At 42.0% G+C, this 23,733-nt stretch overlaps 1 protein-coding gene across 1 annotated transcript in view; it reads right to left on the reverse strand.

Annotated features, from left to right (window-relative positions):
• Positions 1 to 23,733, reverse strand: part of l1cama (L1 cell adhesion molecule, paralog a) — a 49,988-nt gene that overhangs the window by 3,412 nt on the left and 22,843 nt on the right. Inside the window, exons 2-27 of the mRNA XM_088007539.1 lie at positions 19,123 to 19,465; positions 18,039 to 18,044; positions 15,890 to 15,992; positions 14,239 to 14,441; positions 12,309 to 12,437; positions 11,815 to 11,985; positions 10,664 to 10,778; positions 10,177 to 10,361; positions 9,679 to 9,810; positions 9,451 to 9,594; positions 8,570 to 8,681; positions 8,115 to 8,272; positions 7,864 to 8,023; positions 6,156 to 6,280; positions 5,825 to 5,926; positions 5,386 to 5,583; positions 5,148 to 5,218; positions 4,816 to 5,041; positions 3,559 to 3,674; positions 3,246 to 3,462; positions 2,993 to 3,115; positions 2,631 to 2,807; positions 1,611 to 1,724; positions 1,369 to 1,512; positions 833 to 964; positions 183 to 255 (exon numbers count right to left, since the gene is read on the reverse strand). Of these exons, the coding sequence (XP_087863665.1) occupies positions 183 to 255; positions 833 to 964; positions 1,369 to 1,512; positions 1,611 to 1,724; positions 2,631 to 2,807; positions 2,993 to 3,115; positions 3,246 to 3,462; positions 3,559 to 3,674; positions 4,816 to 5,041; positions 5,148 to 5,218; positions 5,386 to 5,583; positions 5,825 to 5,926; positions 6,156 to 6,280; positions 7,864 to 8,023; positions 8,115 to 8,272; positions 8,570 to 8,681; positions 9,451 to 9,594; positions 9,679 to 9,810; positions 10,177 to 10,361; positions 10,664 to 10,778; positions 11,815 to 11,985; positions 12,309 to 12,437; positions 14,239 to 14,441; positions 15,890 to 15,992; positions 18,039 to 18,044; positions 19,123 to 19,252 (3,566 nt within the window). The 5' untranslated portion in view covers positions 19,253 to 19,465. The remainder of the gene's footprint in view (positions 1 to 182; positions 256 to 832; positions 965 to 1,368; positions 1,513 to 1,610; positions 1,725 to 2,630; positions 2,808 to 2,992; positions 3,116 to 3,245; positions 3,463 to 3,558; positions 3,675 to 4,815; positions 5,042 to 5,147; positions 5,219 to 5,385; positions 5,584 to 5,824; positions 5,927 to 6,155; positions 6,281 to 7,863; positions 8,024 to 8,114; positions 8,273 to 8,569; positions 8,682 to 9,450; positions 9,595 to 9,678; positions 9,811 to 10,176; positions 10,362 to 10,663; positions 10,779 to 11,814; positions 11,986 to 12,308; positions 12,438 to 14,238; positions 14,442 to 15,889; positions 15,993 to 18,038; positions 18,045 to 19,122; positions 19,466 to 23,733) is intronic.

Below are 23,733 nucleotides of genomic sequence, written 5' to 3' on the forward strand. Positions count from 1 at the left end.
GGGTGAAAAATAGGTGGGTGAAACATATTTGCATACCTTTCAAGAGATCTGCCAAGCAGAGGCAGGCATCAGTGAGGAAATAGACAAAGAAATGGAAAAAAAAAAGGGGTTAGGAAACGAAGCAAGGCAGAGGGATCCAGGGCTTTTTTCTGACATTCCACAAACAGCCAGAGCTGACAAACCTGTACTCTCCAAACGTTTCCTCCTTTATCGGCCGTGCCTCTGAGTCCATTGGCCCGTCCTCTTTATCTTTCACTGAGGATGAGTATTTAGTCATAAGAAGCCATTAAATTACAAATTGGTCACTAAAAGAGAAGCAACGTCACATTTTTTTGGAAGACCGCAATTATTTCTCCTTTAAATATCTGAGGAACAGAGAGCCAATGCTAATCTTTCAGTCCATTTAGAAAATTGGATTCGTGAACAAATAACTTACTGCTACACACAGCCGGTTCTGTCAGAGGTGGGATAAGCTTGATTTGGTTCAGAAATGTCCGTTTCCAGTTTAAGAATCACATTTACATTTTAAATCCCCTCATTTAGGCTTATGAGAGAGTGACAAAATGTTGGTTTGTTTAAGATTCCTCACCAGTTCAATTGGTACTATGAAAGTTTATTTCCTAGTGCAATTCGGCCCCTTAGTTGTTAGTTTGAAGTTTAATATACTTCGTTTCTCTCTCTTTGTCATTTTAGGTATTTGTTTCCACCGTGTGAGTTAGTCAGTAGTGAAAAAAAATGCAAGTGACTCGTTAACTGTGATCTCTAATCTTGAGAAACATACAGAAATGTCCAAACATAGATCGTCTTCAAGATCACGTTAAACCAAACTTGCCTGAGTATTTCCCTCCTTTGCTCCTCTTGATGAAGCAGAGGATAAGCAATATCAGCAACAGCAACGCAAGGGCGCTCACAACACCGATGAACCAGCCCTGCGTCGCAATGCTGGCCTGCACCTCTGTCATTTCTTTGGGAAGAAAACAAAATAAAAGGGTGAGAGAGAAAGACAACAGGTTTGTTTGTTTTTTTGTTCAGAATAGGTTCAGAGGGAACGTGGATCAAGGAAGAATACACAGAATAAATGAAGCAGTAGAATCTAGAGCACACTAGAAAGAGCATTATGCATTTTGACGAGGTGGCATCTCACCGGGGAAATACGGCACCCGCCAAATAAACACGAGTAATGGGGTATTTTATATGGCTAACCAAGCTCTCCTCTGACTAAAGTCTTTGAAAGCACTTCACAGACCGAAGGAAAGAACAGCAAGGCGCTCCCTTTAGAAGCTAGCTTTTCATTTAGACATGCGAGGCCCAGAGGACAGAGCAGGGGAGATGAAAGAGAAGAGGATGAATGAAGGCAGAGAGAGCTACCTGTTCCTTCTGTCTTGATGCCAGTCTCCCAGAATGAGGCGTTCCCGTAGAAGAAGCGCAGAAGGTAATCGGAACCAGGAACCAGGCCCCGCAGCTGGTAGAAAGACTGAGAAGAGTTCACCCTCTCGGACTTTTTCCAGCCACCTATTTAGGCACAACATCGAATTCAGTTGCTGTTCAAGCTACCAGCGTTATGAACTGTCTGCTGTAAGGCTGTGTGTGTGTGTGTGTTTGCTTTATACCGTTCTTTTTGAAGTAGTGGATGTAGAAACCAACATTCCTGTGTCTCTTCTGAGCTTCCCAGCTGACATTTACAGAGGTTTCCCCCACAGACAGGCTGATGTCCGAGGGAGGAACTGCGATGTGTTCAGACCAGAAATAGAGAAACTGGGTTTAGTGACTCACTGTCTCTAGAAGACAAACAGGCAAATGCAATCAAAAAACTTAATTTATTTCCATAACTCAAATTCAATAAGTAAAAGTCCTGTTGTCGAGATGTGCTGCATGAGACGGTTTATTTCAAGCGTTTCTGTTAATTATGTATATTGCTTCATATGACCAGTATAAATGTTAACACATCACTGTGGGCCTAATGAAAAGCATGTCCACATCCTGTAGAGTATGTGCACTAGCTATGTGGTTGAGGCTCCTGCTGCATGAATTGCTAGATTAGTTGAAGCAGATACTGATGTGTTTGGCAGTGTGGGAAGGTACCAAGTCGCCCTGGAAAATAAAATCAGCATCTCCACAATGCTGGTCAGCAAAAGGAACCAGTAAATGCTCCAACGATAGACGGCTACGCTGACTTTTGACTTGATAAACTCAGTGGACAAACACCAGCAAATGATACGGGGCTCCTAAAGCAATCGAAAACTTCCCACAGCAACTTTATGAAGCTTGGCTGCTCTGCCTCTTCCCTCTTCATCCAAACTCTTTGTAATCAGCTTAAAATGCACTGATATTATTACCGGATTAGAAGTGTCTCAACATAATGTATGCTACATGTTGGTGGATACCTCCGTCGGTGCTGGATTTGAAGTTCTGACTCCAGACTCGGTTCATGTCTTGTTAATCTACTCAAAACTATCAAATGGGGGCTTTGGCTCACACGCCTCTCAAGTTGTATCCATACTCTTTTCTTCCACTCAACTTTCCAATTGCACGAGTTTCACTTTTTGAATTTATTAACTGACATGAATTAACTTGTCAGTGACGGTCTGAGACGAAGACGTATGGGTAAAAATAAGCATCTAGAATCCTACCTCCATCAAGTGTGGTGGCCCCCGTCATCATAATGGGCTCTCCCGTCCCAGCACTAGTGAGGCCCCTCAGGTAGAAGCGGTACTGGCTGTGGCGGTCCAGGCCCTTCAACGTAAACTGGGTGATTGTGGGGTTATCTATCTCGTCGTTCTGCAAAGGGCCGTCATCGCTCTCTGTAACTGATCGCAGCAGATTCCAAAACGATTCATCGAAGGTGACAAACGGCTGATTGATGCACGTAGTCAAGATGCCGTGGCATTTTAAGGGTTTCATTGATTTATCTGGAGCTGTGGAGCTGTGCATCTTTCATGTTGAGTACAGACAAACTCATGAATCAAAGAGATGAGGTGTAATTTATGCTTACTGCGCTGGTACTGAAGCAGGTAGCCGGTAAGGATCCCATTAGGGTGGGCTGGGGGCGTCCAGTGCAGGGTCATTTCCGTCTCTGATGGGCTGTCGAGGATCAGGGATGTGGGAGGACCGGGTACTGGCAGCAACAAAACAACACCTGATTACAAAGGGCTCAGCTTAAAAGGATTCATTTTTATTGTTTGATCAAAGCCCTCCATTCAGCCTCGTCGCCCGTCCCTCCTCCACCCGCCGCCGTTCATTCTCACCTCCCTCGGTTGTGTCGAAGGGCAGAGGCTCAGAGTGCGGTCCCTCCGCCTTATTGTTGAAGACGGCAACAGACAGGAGATATCTGGAGTACGGCCTAAGATTACTGATGATCTTCCTTTTCTCGTTGGGACCGGTCTCCTCCACCACAGTGCTCTCGGCCTCCGTGGATCTCCGGCTTTGGCGGTGGCCCCTGGAGCCCATCCTTCTCAGGTAAATCTGGTACCACGAAATCAGTCACGTCAAATGGAAGTTATGGGTTATTTTCAGAGGTCAATTCGAACAAAACTTTTCTGAACCAAGGAGTGGCAGCACCTTGTATCCCAGCAGGTGTCCTCTGACCGACTCTATTTCTATAGCTGCCCAGGTCACCACAACCATAGTGCTGTTGAGTAGTTCGACACCCACGCCTATCGGAGCTTCCAGGGGAACTGGGAGATAATGCGAGGGGACAGATGTCAGGACAAAGAGCCAATGTCCACAATTAAACAAAAGCACACACAGTGCCTTGTAGAAGTATTCATCCAGCTTGAACCTTTGTCACGTTTTGTGCATTTTATTGGGATTTGACCAGGAAGAATAGATGGAAAGGTGGAAGAAAAAGGCACATCAAACACGGTTTTCATTATTTTTTCTTAAACCTGAACATCTTAAAAGTTTGGAGTAAGTGGGTATTCAGCTGTTCCAAGTCAATACTTTAGAGTCGACATTTTCTCTCAGACTCACACAGAGTCTGAACTTTTTGACCATTTCATGGAGTCATCTCCATCTACCTTTCTACTCACTCTGATCAGCTTCCTCACTGCAAAAGAAGATTTGTATCATAACATCTGACCATCTTGATCTGAATACCTTGTTCCACACGCTCTGTCTCTTGGCTTGTAGCAAACTGCAAACAGGACTTATTATGGTACTCTTCTTCCTGCTCTAAAAACATCCAGATTTCTAAAGTGTACAACTCCTGTCCTGTGGAAACGTTTTAAACTTGAGTTGTGGATCTTTGCAGCTCCTTCGTAGTTATAAACAAACGTCCAGGGAGCTTCTCCGATGAATTCTTTCCAAGTAAAAGCTTTTGATAAGCTTGTACTTGTGCCACAATTTTTTCATCTTCAGGTGATACAACCGAAATATCAAAGCTTGGGAAACAGTTTTCTTACCTAACTCTGTTTTAGGCGCCTTGTTGTTGCTTTTCTTGGTACTCGTGTTCTCTAATAAACTTCTTAGGACTTCACAGTCGGATTTATACTAAGATTAAATCAAACTCAAGTGATTTAATCTTGAGTTTAAATCACTCAAGATTTAAACAATAAACAATTAAGGGCCAGTGCTCCTTAATTGTTTATTTGGGGGCACTGGCGTGAAAGCAGATGAATGCAAACACGCACCACGTTTTTTTTGTTCTTCAGTGCTAAAATACTTTTCCTTTCGATTCACAATCATGCACCACTTTGTGGGGGTCTGCTAAACAAAATTCCAAAAATACACATTCAGCTTCGTGCATGTAGTCCTAACAAAACATGAGAAGCTTTTTTCAGGGCTCTGTCAGTGAAATGTATCTTTTATTCAATTTACCATCCTCCCCTGAGTAGCCAATAACAGGGTCTGGCTCCGGTCCAGCATCAATTGCATTGATGGCCTGGACTTTTATTTCAAAAGCAGAGAAATTGCCAACATCATCAACGATGACCGGAGGCTCGGTTGTTTTCCTCTCGTGCCACTTAGGTCCACTGCCCACTGATCGTCTCCACAGCACCTTGTACTCAAATTTAGCTCCATTGAAATGACGTTTGTCCATTTTCTGCAAGAAAATAAATAGAGGGCATCAAACAAGACCTTTTTTGAGGATTTCTTTTTTTTTTCTTTTTTTTTTTTTAAATACCAGCAAACTCAGGTATTAGTTGTACCTCCCAGGTGATGAGGAGAGTATTTGGTTTTATGGACTCACTCCTGACATTCTTTGGGTTGTTGTCTGGAGCTGTGTTGTGGATAAACACAAAAAATTAGGTAGAGTTTGGATTTAACCAGTCACGATTATTTGTATAACACATTTCGGCAACAAGTGCTGTTCAAAGTACTCCACATCATAAAAAAATAAAAACATCTGATCTTCACATTTTTTCAACAGAAATCACGACATGTTACCTTCAGCTGGCGTTTTGTGGACTTCAGAGGGTTTGCTAGGGTCACTCTTTCCCACCTCATTGATGGCGATGACCCGAAAACGGTAGGACATGTAAGGCCAGAGGGAGAGGACAACGTGCTCCTGGTTGCCTCCGACTCTCTTCAGCTCTTCCCAGCCCCTCTCCTTCAAATCTTGGTCTTCAAACTCTATGACATACTCTGTGGAGACACAGACGGTCAGGGAAAACTTCTCAGTGACGGGAGACTCTGAGTGCATCGGTATCTGATTTCTACGATCTCGTGAAGCAAGTCATTAAAACAGGCTGGAGTAAACTGGTAGTTTCAGGTTAATGCAACAGTAAAGATTAGAGAAAGATGGCTGACGACATGGATTAAGTCTCAAAAGGAATGAATGTCTAAGTGGAAAAACAGAGCTGATGTTTTTGTGTTGGTGCTAAACCTAGAACAGCGCTCTTGTGGTCATCTCCAGGAGTCCAGCTGAGAGAGATTCCACGATGCCTGGGGTCAGAGATCTGGAGGAGGCTTGGAGGGTCTGGACGATCTGAGGGAAACGCCAGTAATAGTGTAAACAATGTATCTGTATAAATCTAGTTTTTAAAATTGCTGTCTAGCCCATGACACTCTTGTAAATGAGATTTTTTTTACATCTCAACTTTCTACCCTTGTTAAATAAAAGTTAAATGAAAAATTTATATGAAATATAGCTACTGTCTTTAGGTCTTTGCCAGTGAAATCTTCAGCTGAAGACACTGCCGGTTTTGCAGTCTTACCACATAAAGTGAGGGTGGCGCTGGCTTCGACCTTGTCCAGAGAAGAGATGATCTCACATGTGTAAACGCCCTCATCGTCTTGTTCCACATTAGCAATTATGAATTCTGCCCCATCGAATGTGTATCTGGGAAAATGCATCAATCATTATTGTTATGCTTATGTTTCTCTCCCCTAAAGGTTTTTTCTTCACATATTCGTTCAAACTGTCACTTTGTCGTGATAATATGGTATGAGGCAGATAATTTTGAAAGTAATCCCAGTGCTGACTAGAAATAACCCATAAGAGCCAGGAGGCAGGTCTCAGTGCTGTCAATCACCTTTCCATGTGATGTTTCTCATCCTCCCTGACCTCGCCCCCTTCTGTCCGCGGCTCTGCAGCTAGCTTAACCTGCATGAATGTTCAGGCTAGTTAGCATAACCACCAATAATGGCGGATAAGCAATTTTTCTGTAACGACAACTTGTTTCTCTGCCATTAGTATAGCAAAATCATGAGGTTGATTGACAGCGCTAAGACACTCCTCCTGTCTCTGATTGGTTGTTTTTGGATTTCTTCAGAGGGCAATAGTAGCTCAGTGAGGAGGTGGAGGAGGTCAATCTTTCATAGATTATCTGTGTCATAACATACTGTGACAACATGGTGACAGTTTTAACAAATATGTAAAAAAAACAAAAAAAAACATTTTTTTTATTTTTTTGTAAAAGTCACAAGTTTTTCAGGCTGTTACCCTTCAACCACAAACCACAGAATCGTTTTATGATTTTTATATGAGACTAACAAAAGAGTTAGAGTTAGAGTTAACAGAAAAAAGTGTTTTGTTTTTGTTTTTTATTTCCCTCCCCTGGTAAAAATTTGTGCTGTGTTCATTTGTTTGCAGCAACCCTGAGTAAATGCTTCGTAGAAGGCTTTTGGTTGCAATTACAGCTGCAAGCTTTGCACATTTACAGAATGAAATCATTTGCCCACCATTCATTTTAAAATAGTTCCAGCCCAGTCATGCTGGACAGCGAGCATCTGTGAGTATATACTCTTTCACATCTTGCTGCAGAATCTGTATTGCCCATGCTGGGGTCAGCAACCTTTATAACCCCAAGAGCCAATATATCCTTAACTCCAGCTAAACAAAACTTATTTAGAACTACAAAACCAGCATGACTCAAAAAAAAAATGGAAACAAACAAAAAGAAAAGCTTGTTTTTGTAATGCAGTGGATCCTCAGTAATGGCTAAAATTGCTACAATCCATGAATTATTGAGATTTCCTCTAAAAATACTTATAATTACCTATTTTATTAGATAGTAATAAATGGAAAAAATGGATTAGTGGCAGAATAATTTAGTCATGTTTCACAGATAATTTCAACAATTACTGTACTGCAAATAGCTTTCCTGTAACTACAGCAACATAATTTAGATGTTTTTTAAGGTTTTCTAGTGGTCTTTATTTAACAGCAGCTTGAGAGGAAGAAGACATGCTGCAAATGACCAGGGGATAAGTGCATTGAAGACTGTCGTCTGTGTGAGTCTGCTCTACCCCTGAGATATGTGGTGCCCCCTTGTTTAAATTTTGGATACTTCTGCAAGTATCCAAAGTTACACTGTTCAAAGCACACTGCAAACCTAGCAGAAGACAGAAAGGCTTGTAAATGTGAAAATCGGTCAAATCCTAAATGATCCTGGGTTCTAACGGGTAGATTTAAAGTCTCACTTTTCATCACTGGGGGATTCCATCAGTTTCCGGTTGTTCTTTCTCCACTGGATTTGAGGAATCCTCAGTCTGGTATCGTAAAGGCCCACACATGTAAAGATTGCTGTGTTTCCAGGCTGCACCTTCTGGTTCCTAGGTGGTGTCAGGATCACTGTCCTGTCTGGAAGGGAATGTGAAGAAATGACAAAAGTAAGCTGAGTCAATCTGCAGGAGGTTGAAGTTGCATGACTTGCACCGTGTGTCTGACTTACTGAACACCTCCAGCTCGGCGATGATTGACAAGTTGGAGTTTTGAACAGAGCAGGTGTATGGACCTTCGTCGTCATGGCTGACATTAATGATCTGAAGCCTTCCATCGGGAAGTGGCTGAAGTCTGGGATCATCCAGAAGGTACGATGCCCCTCGCTCCCTGAACACATCAGAAAACTGGCAAGCTGAGTACAAAATTAGGCCTTTCAGCAACTCCAATGAATTCACCAGTTTAAACACCACTTTGCCTGTTTTACATAAAAAAACAAAGCCAGGTTGGACATCTGCCTAGCTAACAGATTTCACAGTCACAGTCCAGATGTAACAACATTTGGCTGCTAATTTATGCATATGAAGAGCTGCCTACGCAATAACATCAACGCTGCAAAATGAGATATAAAAACCCGCCAAACGTCACTGGAAAATTTAAAATAAATTAGTGAGGAATTCGCTTCACCATATGACTTTAGGTTTAGGAGACCCAAAGGTCTCACAGTCCAGCGAAGCACTCTGGCCTTCAGTGACGGCGTACACTTTCCGGTCATCTGTAATGATCTGCGGAGGCAGTTCTGAAAGAACACAGAGTCATGACTATGGAGGACCAAACCTGCCAAAATGCATCTGTAAACAAGTGCATAAAGGAATACATGTTTCAGTAAAGTAACGCAGCACAAATTAAAGAGTTTACAAGACTTATTATGGTATTTCATAAATCAAAATATATGTTTAATTTCAAACTATAAGAATGTATTTGTACATTTTAATTGAAATTTACAATTAAATTGTTTACATTACTGCTCATTTAATCAATTCTTTAATATTTACTTCTCAATTTATTTTTATACTGATTTTTAGGTATATATTATATATTTCACTATTAATTATTATTTGCCCTATTTCCATGCACCACCAGCCCCCATTATGTTGAATGTTAAGCTTAATATCGTCATTTTAATTTCTTTAAATTTATCATCACTTGTGATTTATTTTCTTCTCTATTTTTTTTCATATTCTTTTAATTTGTGATGATGTTGAAATACAAATACATGGTAAGTGGGTTTGGATTGTTTTGGGGGGGTTTTCCTGCCCCCTGATGTTCATATTGAAACTGTTGTCATTTGAAATGGTGTTTACTATGGTTTAATATATCCAATATTTGATTTTTAACCATTTGTAACCTTAAGCATGACAATAAAAAGCAAAAACCAATTTAAACATTTTTGACAGCACTGTTTATGTGTATTTTTCTTCTCAGTTATCACAGGTTTGTTCCTTCAGAAATGCACACAATTCATACAGATTGAACTACCAATAAGTTAAAAAAAAAAAAACACCCACCGATGATGTACACGTAGGTGTTGGTGAGGATGGTGCCGTATTTGTTGGAGGCCCGGCACTGGTAGACAGCTGTGTCTTCAAAGTCGACAGTATTTAGGATCAATGATGCATTTTTCGCTATCACAGTATGTCTGGAGTCAGTTCCTGTTAAGCAGTCACACATCTCAGTACATCTAAAATGCGGGAAGTTGTTTGCTGGAAATGGTTCAGTGGGATGTCTCCTCTGACCTGAGATCTCCTCTCCGTTCCTGGTCCAGCTGATGGTCGGAGAGGGCGTGCCGTCTGCTTCACAGTCTAGCCTTACCATTTCACCCGGAGCGTAGATCAGACTCTCTGGGATCACTTTCCAGTATGGAGCGGCTGCAGAGGACATATATGGAGCATGCGAGGTTAAACTAAAGCATTGTAGTTTGGAGAGTTTGTCCCAACAAAAAAAAAAAAATTGGTAAAACAAATAAAGAAATACATAAAGGTCACACAGACTAACGTGTAGAGTGCATATTTCTGTTACTTTTAATAATTACAGATCACTACAAATGAAACTCCAGAACTAAGTGTCTCAGAATATTTGAATTTTGCGCTGATATTTAATTATATCACTGTGTAGTGTGAGTTTTACTTTTCTGTGAGGTTTTAATTTATTTAGATACACCTGCCAAATATCAACACCAATGCTCTGCAGTCTCTGGACTGTGTGTCTGTGGAGAAGCAGAGAGTGAGACACACCTTCTACTTTCAGATGGTAGGTGTGTCTGGCATTCCCTTGTGTGTTGTTGGCTATGCACTGGTACTCGCCGCTGTCACTTTCAGAGATATTGCTGAGGCGCAGGCGTCGGTCAAACATCTCTTTGAATGTCCGGGATTCATCCAGCTCACCTTCCTTCTTCAGCCACGTAATTTTAGGAGTTGGACTGAAGAAGCGGAGAGTCAAGACACATGTTGTTAAAGGCCGAATGTAAAGACGGACATGGAAAGAGGAAGATATGAAACAGAGAAAGGAAAAGCAGAAGAAAAGCGTAAACACCCAGCAGAAAAGGAGGTATCCACGGTATGAAAGAGGCAGAAGGACGAGACACAAGAGCAAATGGAGTTAAGAGGAGGGTGGAAAAATGGGATCATTGGCAGTAAAGATTGATTTTAAAGAGCAGCTTTATTTTTCTCTTTAATGGAGGCAAAGGTGCATATGTTTCCAGGCATATATGAAGATACTTACAGGCCTTGAACAATGCACTCAAGTTCTATCGTCTGGCCCCTGAGGGCCTGGTACGAGCTTTCGCCTTCAGCAGGCCTCATCATTTGTGGTCTACGGTTCCGCACTACCGAATTGGCTGGATAAAGAGAAGTGGAAACGCAGTTAGACAAAGAGAAAGACTCATGCATATGGATAGGCAATTTTCAGATAGCTGTTCTGCTGACGCTGCAGCCTCTTCAGTTCTGCCGACACGCCCTTGCAGGGAGAAACGGGGTCCCGAGAGCGAGCCGGACAAGTCCCCCCCACAACAGCAACAGATGCAGATTTACAAACAGGGGTCTCATGTTAACACATGTTCATCTTTCTGACCTCTAGTTGAGCCACAGATGCTTGCAGCGGCCTCTCGGTGTGAGCTGCATCTCATTACAACTGGGCTAAGAAGGTATCGACTCCCTGCTGATCGTGGGACGCCCAGCAGGTTTAGCCGATGGCTTTGGTCAGGAAATCATGCCACCACATTTTGGCTCAACACATAACAAACTGCAAATGTCCACTTGAAACATATAAAAACCACTAAAGGAGAGAAAAATGGTATATCCACTCAGAAAATATAAGCACTGTTTAAAAAGAAAAAAGCAGTTGCAGCCATTTCTCACTCAAAACTAGGAAGTACCATATATTGATGAAGATATCATCTGAAGGTTTGACTTGTTAAAACATTAAACATTTAATGTTGTTTTGTCCCGACTGCTGAAGTGAGAATGAATGCCACAGTGAGATCAGAGCTTAGATATGAGCTTGAAGAAACTTATGAGTCTGATAGGGGATTTAAAGAGGTCTCAAATTTGAATTAAGCCTCTCCACTGTGTGGAAATTGGTCAACAAGTGGAAGACATTTAAAAAAAAAATAGCCAGCATGACCAGGACTGGCCATTCAAGCAAGTTTAACCAAAAAGCAAATGATAAAATGCTATCAGAAGCCTGAAAAAAAAAAAAAAAAAAAAAAACTTAGTCAAATTCATATATTTAGATCCTAAGTATGATATTCAAACCTCTGGTCTTGTTGGTTTGATCCCCTTATTAAATTAGCCGCAAGTTTCAAGACATGTTTCTGCCTCACAGCTTCAGCTTAGCTCTCCTCCACCTCTGCTGGAGTCAACCTCGATACTCACAGGAGGAAACCTTCAGAGTGATGGGCTCCTGGGCCAGAATGGTGCGTGTCACCATGTACTGGACGTTGCAGGTGTAGTCGTCCCTGCTGTCATCCATTGTCAAATGAGCAAAGTAAAGGTTGCCGTCCTTTCCGACCACAACCCGCTCACTCAGCTTGATATGGTGCATCTCTGAAGAAAAGGAAAAAGAACAAAACAATTGAAAGACACAGTATATCTGAGACAGCGTGAGGTAATCCAATAACTTGAGACGCTTAAAAGGCTTGTTTTCGTAAAAGGGAGCGTAAAAATATTGCGAGATAAGTGACAAAGTGGTGTTGAGAACTTATCCTTCCAACTTTGCAATGCACTCCGTCATCTTTTAGAAATGCCTTTTGAAGTTCATTATGCATTTTTCACAGATATGATACAAGCGGACTTCAAACGATGAGCATGCACAGTAAGAGTCCCTTTTAGTCCGGCATGTGTAATAAAATGGGAGATAACGAACTCACTCTGATCCATCCAGTGAATGATGGGCTCCATGGAGCTCTGAGGGGGGTTGCACTTCAGCACGATGCTGCTCCCCTCATCAAACTTCGCAGTAACCGCCTTCTCCTTCTGCTTCTGCTGCGTAGGGGGGGCTGCACCGAGGTAAACAAGGAATAAATACACAGAGGTGAGTTTGTGTGGAAAACAGGTGGTAAGCAAACAGCAACCCACAGAGAAGATTTCCTGAGGCAATCCTCATCACACGTCATCTTAGACAAATACCGATGAGGGAGTCTTATTTCTGAATTTCCATAACAGAATCCTCAGAGAAGACCGCAGGTCGTGTTTTCTTCTTCTTTTTTTTTTTTTTTTGCCTTTAAGACACACCACAGTGAGATATGTGAGTCATGCGTGTGTGATCTCCATCTCTCTCTCCTTTCTGCTCAGTGTTCATAACCCCACAGGAGCCACTGAAGAGCGCATCACATGACATCAACTCAAGAGTGTTTCTCAGGAAACCGTTGTCAGGGAAACTGTGAAGGAAGGAGGTCGCCCAGGAGAGAGCCAGTCAGGCAGGTGGATGGATGTTCAGAGGTCCTCGTTGGCTCAGGGCTTGTCTGCATCTGCGTGTTGATAATTGCGTCCCTGAATGTGATTACAATATAGCTCGGGGAGTGGGCTATTTTTGTTTTATAGAAAGACAAATCGGTAAAGTTACAGGAGTCAAAGGGCCACACGCTGATAACAACACACCTATTTCAAAAATGAATTATCCGATACTTCCTTACATCCTGAGCCACAGCAGTAAAGAGACCAGAAGGAAAAGAAAAAAAAATCAGACACCACTCTGTCATTTGGCTATCCAGAAAACAAAAGGTCATGAACTGTAGACAGCAGCAGCAAAACCTCATCACTTCATAAAAGGAACGAGGAGACGGTAAGGTTCCCAAACCAGACCTCCTCCTCTTACGACAGAAACATCGCAACCAGGATCAGAAACAGTAGGCAGAGTCCAGCTCGCAGAATGGAGACACGTCATTTGCTTTGTGCGTGCAAGGACTGGAATGCCCTCTAGAAGCATCCGGACACGTCATACTCCCATCAGCAACTCCCCACCAGATGCATTGACATACACTGTTGTCTCCCAGATCCGTAAAACAAATGTGGCCTAGAAAATCAAACCTCACTGACCTCCTCAGCAACTTGATGGCCCAAATCAAACCTGGGCCACACCTCCATGACCTGGAATCTCCTTCTGAATCCAACAATCAGTCGGAGCAGACCCTCCCAGCGAGGCTGATTGTTATCAGATGTCAAATACAATCTGAGAACTGACGACTGTACCTTGTCCAACAATACACTAAACATATAACACAATGAAATGAGACACATAAATCAATTTAGATCTAAAAAACACAGGGGTGTCGTATGTTTGCCTGTATAGTATTCTTTTACTATTGAGTAGTGGGGGTAGATTGCTGATCTGGAGAACATTTTCGTCTATGCTCAGCTTTAAGAATGGGATAAGGATCTCTCTTTCTTTGTGAACACTTTAAATGGTTGGCCTACTTTTATAAATGGTTTTGCCTCATTTTACTTTTGTGTTGCATATTTTCCTGTTTGCTGCGGTGAGGAGAGATTGCATCATTCTTGAGCTGCAGGACCATTTCAGGGTCTGCAAATGGTCCCAGGGCCACACCTTGGGCACCCTTCATTTACAATGTTTAGTTGTCATTTTAAAACATCAGTCAAGTGGAGATTTTTTTTTTTAAAGTCTGGTTCTGGTGTGTGTGCTCTGAGTGACAGACTGACCTCTGCGCAAAAGGAAGATAATCCTCTGATTGTACTCTGAGCTTTGAAAATCAACTTCATAAATCTACAATGGCGAAGCTAAATTCTGAATTTCTAAATATATTTCCCATGATTTGAGTAATTTTTAAAGGAACTTCTTACCATCAGTTTTGAGGATGGCTTCCTTTGACACAGCCGTCCCGAGCTCGTTGGTGGCATAGCAGACATATTTGCCTTGGTACGGCTTCAGGGTGTCCATAGTTTTACTGAGCGTGGAGAAGGCGAACGAACCGAAGCTTTTCGTAACATTAAGCTCTGTGTCAGCACTTGGGTCAAATAGCTTTCCATCCTTAGTCCAACTGAAACTGAAGCAGAAGGAGAAAGAGACAGTGAAATGACGATCATTTAAGCATCAAAGTCGCACGGTCGTGTTCAAGTCTCAGAAAGCAGTCATTTATGCACAGAAGACGTCAGTGGAATTGAGGGCACAAATGGATTTCTGTGAAACGTACACGGGATGCCCCAGTGGAGCTCAGAGGCCTGCGCTGTGTGTAATTGCGACATTCATCTCTTTTTTCCTCGGCGATGGGAGCAGTTTTCCACTTCAGAGCAGCTCAGACACTCCGAGAGAGGAGATCGCCCGAGGGCTTAATGACATTTATCCTCTGCTGAAACAAGAACTCTGATTGGGAGAAGCAGTGCTTTCGTGTAATGCTAATATGTAGATGTCAGCCGAACAAGGAGAGGGAAGGTCACTGTTCTCGGCTTCCTGAAAAGATCAGCGGAGCTGCTCTGCAGTTATTATGCCATCAGGCTTACAGTGTCTACCAAAAAATCTAATACCGCTTAAACATTTATTTATTTTTTTTTAATGTTTTGTCACATTAAATGCATTTGTATTGGCCCATAAGAAGCGACACATAATTTGCTTTGGAAATAAAAAAGATGGTTTTGAGAATTTTTAGAAATGCACACATTTATATTTAGCTGCCTTTACTCTAACACCCCTAAATAAAATTTAGTTTAATAAAAGAAATCACCTAATGTGTAAAGGGTCCACCTGTAGATACTGCTTCCATCAATCTACGATCAAAATCTATTATCTTCTTTTCTGACAAAAACATAAATTCAGCAGATTCTTGATCTCCAGCTTCTTCTCGTTCACACTTTTGCTGACTTTAATCTTGATGTAAGTAACTTTAGTATGCTCTTTAATAAATGTCTCCCTCCCCAATAGAGCTTTTTTCTCATCTCTGGTGATCCAGGATTTTGGTCGACATGTAAAATGTGATAAAAGTACAAACTCTGAACACCGTATGCCCTCTGTGAAACATGGTGGTGGCAGCAGGTCAAATGTTCTTGGTAGACAGAGGAAGGTAAATACAGGAATATCCTGGAAGAAAAAAAAACTGCTGGAAGCAGAAAAGGATTTGAGACGGGGCTGGAGATTCAACTTCATGCACTGCAGGGACTTTAAACACAAAAGCTACAATGACATGGTTGAAACTCAAATTACCTGAAGAGTGGCTGAATAAAAGGGCAAGCCACTTTTTCTTTTTTTTTTTTTTTTTTAGATATTTACTCACTATGAAGATATTTACTGAAACTAAAAAAAAAACAAAAAAACATGTATTTTTTCTTGCTGATTTTCAATTCAAAACTTCTTTGCAATAGTCTGTCACAATAAAATTGAGGCTGTTGATTGTATTATGAAGTAAAACATCAAAAAGTTCAAGAAGCATGAATCCTTCTGCAAAGCACCACAGACCCACCATGTTTATGTGTTTGCATGGATCTGGTTGTGCAGACTAACCTGGGCATTGGGACGCCAGAGGCTTCACACTTCATGAAGAGGTCCTCGGTGCTAAAAACTGTGACAGACTCCGGGTCTGTGGTGATCTGAGGAGGCCTTTTGTCTGCATGGACCAAGACAAGAGTTAGTTCAAACGGGCCGTCTCGTTTGGTACACGAACAGAAAAAAAAAAAAAAGGGACTGGAGAGTTTTCACACACAGCAAAGACTGACCAGATACTAGCCACTCTCTGCTTAACAGATGCCAATTAGTATATTGAGTCAATATCATTTGACAAAGCTCTGAAACACACAAAGAGATGAAATATGGGCCAAGAAAAAAAAGAGCAGGAGCAAGAGAGTAAGGAGAGAAAATGTGTTTTCAATGAGAGGAAATTGATGCGTAATGTAGGGAGGAGAGTTAATGGAAAAGAGGATATATGGCACAGCGTTTTCCCCGTGGGACTAAGAAAGCGAAGAGCCTGTGGGGAGAGGGAACAGGGATAATGAAAAAAAATGTGTTCATTAGAGACTCTGATTAAGACAGAGGTAGAGTCTGTGTTTGCTAAATAAAAGCTGAGAAACTGATCACCGAGCTAAAGGGGGTTTTTGTATATTCGGTAAGTTTGTTCTTTTTAGTCTGATTCAGCAACCTGCACCTGTGAAAATGCACACAGGATCTGCAGAAATTGTTAATTCTGTGGATAAGAAGCATAAAACAGGCTACAAAGGTGTTCCAAAAAATATTTTATAATTTGAAGGAATGCACATTAATCCAGAAAGTCTAAACTTTTACTTAGCTTTACTGTACCTTCCTCTGATTTGACTATACATATATAGTGGTTGTGCAAACCTAGGCCTCGTTATAGAAACTGTAATTACCACAGGTTGTTACCCAGGACCTCCGAAATATGGGAAGCATCTTACTAAGCTGTAAAATTCAAAAAAGTTGGTCTCATCTGTCTGACAGTATATATTAAAGTGTTGAAAGATTTTAATTGTAAATTTAAATGTCAATTTTGCAGTCATTTGGAATTTACAGCAAAATGTGTATTTGCAGCTACTTTATTTTTACAGCAAGTTAGAACTGCAGTAAAAATGTGAAACAAACGTATTCGGTGTCGGTGGCTGTGAAAATGGTGTCAAATGATGTCAAACTCTGTCTCTGCATTATAATACAGAGTGAATTTTCACGATGAGAGCATGACAAAGCCTTTTGATAATCTTGGTCACAAACCTTTTATTTAGATGACACGGACACTTTTATTGACACAATTGATTTTGAGAAAGCCACAGAAATCCGCTAAGTGTTGTGCAAATGCTAATACTGATGTGAGAAATGCACCCAAAGCGACAAAGAAAAACTATGACATCAATTTTGGTTTATATATTTTCAAAGTAATAATTTTTTTTTTCTTTTTTCCAGCTAAATAAAAGTGAGTGCTTGATAGTGGGGGTCATTTTCAGCTTGACTTTAAAGGAAAAGACGCAGGTTTTAAGGAAGGGTGATTCCAGTGAGCAGTAGGTAAACAGACGTAGCAGGGAAAGGAAAAGACACCGAAGTCAGAGAGCTGGGAGAGGATAGAAAGCCCAAAAGGAAAACAAACGGCAGAGCAGATAAACAAATAAAACAAACAGGCTAAATTCAGAAAGAGACAAATGGGAAGACTGTGAGAATTTAATGAAAGAATTCCCACTCATGGAGAAAATAATCCCATTTTCCTAGCTGATCAAATTGAAGTGAAGTCTGTCGGCATTGCTCCACTATTGGCAGAAGAGAAAGAGGAGGAGGAGTGAAGTTGCTGCTTTGTGCTTTAACTCCTCTCCTTCTTCAAGCCTTTGATCTGACAGCCCTGCTGCCAGCTCCTCAAACTTTCTCCTGCTTGCTCCTAGAGGGAAACTACCTATTGAGAGCCAACGAGACTAAAGCACAACCCCCACAAACTCAAACAGGCTCGAGTTTTTTTTTGTTTTGTTTTTTTCCCGAAGCTAGCCTCACGTGGATCGGCACACGAGCATTAACACGGCTAATGCGCGCCCTGATGCCAGATTCATTTAAGTGCACCGCTGTCAGCAGGATGGAAAATAGCATCTCTGGCATAATGAAAGTGTTTACCATGAACTTTGGCGGTACATACAGGACAAACAGCAAGAGAGTTAAAAGCACTTACTGTCCCCTGTGCAGTTTGTCCATCCGCAGAGATGGGCAGAGTGAAAGAAAAGAGAGGACATATTTTGGTCAGACAGACAGACAGACAGACAGACAGACAGATCAGCTTCCCTCAGGCCTGTCTCCTGTATTGATCATGATCACTGCCTCAGTAACTCTAATCAACATGTTAGAGGCTCCCTAATTGAAAGGCAGGAGAAACCTTGACCTTTCCCATTCCTACGTTTGACCCACCTCCATCCCCCTTTTTTCCCTCCTCATCATCATCCCTTCATCGTCTTTGGCCTCCTCACCTCTGCGTCACCTTGTTCCTTTGGGAATTAGATGACAAAAATCACCGCAATTCATCATCTTTTTTTTTTTTTTGAAGGGTGCATGTGGGCTCGGCTCGGCTCTGTTCAGGTGAGGACTCGCACTCGCTTTGTTTGTGTTCTCACCATTTCAAAGTGTGTGTAGGTGGTGAAGGATTGGGACTTGTACTGATAAAAAGTGGGGAAGGGAAAAAACAAAACAAGAGCAGCAGAGCAAACAATATTCGGTGGGTTGGCCAGCAGCAGGAGCAGCAATGGCGGCAGAGGAGATGAAGATCAATTTCCCTCCGGGCCCGGAGCTCAGCTGTAATTTTAATGCCCACATATTACATCAAGACGGTGGAAGAAATAGGATGAGGTGGTGGGGAGGGGGATGAAAAATGCTCGCTGGATTTTAGTTGTGTAACTAAGTTGTTGATTTAATTCCCTTCAAACAGGTTTCACCAAGGAAACCAGATCAATAGAGGGACTAATCAATGCGGTATGAAGGGATCAATTACAGAGTAATTACACACGCCACTGGTCCAGACGAGCGCTAAGCAGAGATACCCCTGAAAGTAGAATTCAGAGCTTTTTTTTTTCTTTTTCTTCTAAATACTGAAGTTACTGAGGAGGAAACATGTTCACATAGTTCATCTACTCTAATTAGTCACGATTAAAGATCATTACTGGTGTGCGTTGACGAATCAACAATGCAATTAACACGACGAGCTAATCTCGTTCCAGCATTAGCAGACTATTGTTCTGGATGTTATGATATCAATCAGTACTCACAGTTGGAGGGCATTTCGATGGCTGCACGGCTGGGCAGGACCGCGAGGGAAAGGAGGGCCAGGACACGGGGGAGGAGGTGGGAGGAGCTCTGCCCCCTACTGCAAACCTGCTGTCGCTGCATGTGAGGCATCGCTCACAGTGCCATCAATGTCCCACCTGCTCACAGTGCAAAGCTCACAGAGGCAACCACGCGCACGCCGGAGGTGAGCAGGTGTCAGGATGTGCTTCACGTGCTAGAGGTCTTGGCTTGGCTTCATATGTCTCCGGTCCTGCTGGCCTTCTGTCTCTCCTGTTTGGGCTTTAAATCAGTGCCACGCCCTCCTGCAGGAAAACTGTCTGCACGCTGAAACAGATAAGAAGGGTGGAGGTGGGGGGAGGGAGAAGAAGAAGAAGAAGAAGAAGAGAAAAAAAGAGGGCAGGGCAGAGGGGGGGCCATGTGTTAGAATGAGAGAAAATGACCCTGCAGCATGTGGTCAGACTGAGACGCAGAGTTATTAAGGGATAGTTTTAATTCCACCTTGTCTTTAAAGCAAGGTTAAGAAGTTAATGTTTCACCTGCATTAAAATCCACATGAACACAGACGAAGCAATCATCTCATCTGAACAATATGACCCTTCAGATGTTTCCAATGGGTGGTTATTTATGCAGAAGCCGATGAGCGTCGCCGCCAGAAATGGAGAACTTTAGTCGCTTTGTTGCAACAGTTTTCAGTTTTGGATCATTTTAGGTTTATCTTTTTAAGGCAGATTCTTGTATTTACTCACATTCTGTTTCATGATTACTTTACTCATCCATGGTAAGCTTGAAAGCATGTTTATCTTGTTTAATTCGTTTTTCCTCCTGGGTTCCTGGAGTTTACATTCAGTGCTGTAAGAAAAACATTTGACCACTTTGTGATTGGCTATTTTTGGTTTCTTTTTTTTTTTTATTCCCTCACTTTAACGTTTCAGGTCAAACAAATGTTAATTTAGAAAATAAAAGGAGTGTTAAATAGTTATTTCACTTATTAAAGGTGAACAAATCCAAACCAACTTGACCCTATCTGTAAATGTTGCGCACTAAACTCAATAACTGGCTGTGTGACCCTTGTCGGCACCATCGATCATGAAGAATTTGTAATAAATGCTAATGGAGGAATTTTCCCCTCTTCTATTTGCAGAATTGTTTTTTAAAGGTTTTACAAGCAGGGTCATTAAAGCATTTGCCTGGCCGGAAGCATGCTTTGGTTTCAGTTTCATACAACAAAATCATTTTTAAATAACAAATCTCAGTTTCAGTTTCCTGTGTGCATAAATGTTTTAGAGCTAATTAGCCTTTAGCCAACTGCTAAAGGCTAATTAGCAGTTGGCTAATTAGCCTTTAGCCAACTGCTAAAGGCTAATTAGCAGTTGGCTAATCGTTGTGTATGATGAGCACATTAATGAATTATGGAGAGAGTCACTAAAATGATCAAATCTCACATATAGTTGAATTTTGTTGCATATTATTTTGTGAGAACTTTGTTTTAAACCAAATTTTCTTTTTATTATTTATTTATTTTGTATTCTGATCCTAGTCTGGGTCCGTTGACTGTTGGAAAATGTGCAAGATCAAATCACCTGATGAAATTAAAATACAGAAATCACTTTAAATGGTTGATTATCTAATCTGGTATGAAGACACCGGGAGAGTTGATAAAAAAAAAGTTTTCACTGCTTTTACCAAAACATCCCTTCAGAATTCCTCAACATCCCAATAAAACCGTCACCGACGAGTGTCCCAAACCTGTCCATGTTCTAGGACACACACACACACACAAAAATAAGCCTTCATACCTCTTCTGATTACATGACCAGTGAACCACGTGAAGAGGTCATTCAGTGGGACAGATGGAGAGAATACCACAACAAGAGGCTCCCAGCACGCAGGGAAATGCAGGAAGCGCCAAAATCTGATATTCCACAGGGCGGACGCACAAACCGTTGACGAGAGGTCGAGCGATAAGAGCCGCGTCGCATCGTCACGGGAGGAGAGTGACACGTCTGGGTGGCAGCGCCGTGAGAAAGATGTGATAAAGATGCTATCAGTCACAGGAAGAGAGGCGAGCCTCTCCTCCTGGGGCTCTATCCATACTCCATCTGTACGGTTGGAACCGGGGCCGCAAGCCGGCTATCCTTTCCTGCGGCACCACGTGGAGCGAGCCTGCTGATTGTTTACACTGCTCGGCATCACACACGGCGAGCTGTTATGCCACACCGTGATTAAGACGCGCACATGCGAGACAAAAGAAAGTGGAGGGTAGAGAGGGACTGTTTGACAGCCCCGCAGGCTGAGTGGAGGGGATTGTTGGCTCAAATTACCACCGTTTTTTTGGCACCGCCACAGCATTTGAGAGAGGGGTGACCTTGAGAGAGAGAAGAGAGGGAGAGAGAGAGAAGGTGTGAGAGAGAAGAGGTGAAGACGACGAGAGAGCACGGAGGGTGGGAAGAAGGTGGGAGAGTGGTGATTATCTTTCATTTTCTTTCATCGAGTGGGTAATGGCTGCCACAGTAATTACTGTTGATATTTTATTTGTCACTCAGGGGAGAAAGTAAACGAGAAAGAGAATGAGAAATGTGGGATTCTTCTATAACAGGGGAGACAAATCAGATTAAATTAAAGGACAAACAGGAGCTAAACTCCTAATAAGGCAGTTTAAACTAACAGCTTTAGGATTAAATGAGGCATTACACTCACTCGCCTGCCTTTCAGAATAATTGTACGCAGAGACGAGACAGAGGCGGGGAGGGTAGGTGGGAGGAGGACTTTAGGACTGACAAAAAGTGGATGGAGAGGTTGTTGCGGAGAACAGGAGAGGAGAGACGAGGTGAGGCTACGGGAGGAGAGGAAGGCAACAAACGTGACACTTATCTCATCCTTCCAGTCCACATACACACACGGTGTGAGATCCTACAATTAGAGGGCGTCATTCACTTTTTCCTTTGTCCTCTTCTTCTCTCCCAGTCTCTCCATCAGACTAAAGCCTCTTTAGCCGTTGTTCTTTGGAGACAAGCAGCCAATTAGTCTTAAATCAGCCTCTCCTAAATGCCTTTAGAGGCAGACAAACGCAGCAGAGCTAGTTTGGGTTTAACTCCAGGATTAATCTGATTTAAGGTGCGAACTTGCCTGTTAGCCCTCTCCAAAGAGACGGTGAGGTAACGCTGAGTGGAGCAAAGTAAGATGCCTATTAATGATTAGCAGCATAGCGACTGTCGTCCTGCCAATCACGCGTCGCTGAGGAGACTCACGTTGCTCAAGCTGCACAGAGAGACGCACAGAGAAGTCGAGTGGCGTCTGTAATCAGGGAAAATATTACCAAAAAACTCAGGAGACGATATTAAAATTAGTGCAAAATTATAACTTATAAAAGCATTTTGAGTAAAACCTAGATGACAAAGTGAAATTTGATGCAAACAAGAAGGGAGGAAGAAATATCTTCTTTCCTTTTTTTTTCTGGCAACACACTAAAACCAAGGAGTTCTCTCAAAAGTTTTCAAGCCGACACAGGCATCTTTCATCTTTAGAAAATCTCCAACCAACAGTTTGGTGGAAACTATCTCTCTCATATTTAAAAGACAAATCAGATTAAATTAAAGAACAAACAGGCGCTGACATGACATGACATATTAGTGGAGGGTTGCACACAGGCTGCTCTAACGCATGTGACAGTTTTGAAAATTAAATTCAGATTGTGGAGAAAATGTGAGATTGTATGATTCTGTGATTTTATCTCTGTTTTGTATTTGTTTTTCTAAGCAAAGACTGACACGCGAGCCAAAGCTGCTTTGCCATTGGGTACTTTAGCATTATTGATTGTGTCACAGCTAACGTTTTCAGGTTACAAACAGCAGAACATCGATGTTTTGCTCATTTTTTGAAAGTGCAATCTAGGAGCTGACTTCAAACGATAACAGGAGGTTTGGACAAATTACAGGAAATGTGGTGTTTTCTTCCTCCGAGCTTCCAGCCTCTGTCTGTCACGGAACATGATGGATTTGGAAATGTTGACAGCATGATGTTCATTTCAGAAAAAAGGGTACATATTACTTTTTTCCACATTCTCAAGCGAACACACACAGAGACTGCTGTTTACAGTTAGTGATGCTAACCCCGCTAAACATGCTAACCGTCCATATAAAACTCTCAATATAGAGCGGAAGTTTAAAATGTCATCTCCTTGATAATTTCATCTTTGTTTTAGCAGCTCTGTCACACACACCGTGTGACTTCGCCTCTGTTCTACCTATAGATAATAAATCACCGATACCAGTGGTAGTAGATATGTTAAGCACCTTGAGGCAGAATCAGATGAAAAACTGATATAATCAGGTCAGATCTTTACCAAAACTGGAACTGAAATGTGCAACAAATCTCAGATCTAAACACTTGTAGACAAACACAAACAAAGAAGCTTGCATTCAATGAACACCCAGTCTCAAAGGAAGGAGGGCAGGCAGGCACACACACCTCTGTCACACAGATAAAAGAGCATGGTTCAGTGGTCTTCAGTCAGGGGGGCAGACATTGCCTGAGACAGTCTTCCTGCAGTGCTGAGAAGGAGCAGTAAAGGAGAACACTATAATGGCCTGGGA

The sequence above is a fragment of the Poecilia mexicana genome, unplaced genomic scaffold (assembly GCF_051168715.1).
Source record: "Poecilia mexicana isolate PSO_F unplaced genomic scaffold, ASM5116871v1 scaffold_7, whole genome shotgun sequence".
Taxonomy (NCBI): Eukaryota; Metazoa; Chordata; class Actinopteri; order Cyprinodontiformes; family Poeciliidae; genus Poecilia; species Poecilia mexicana.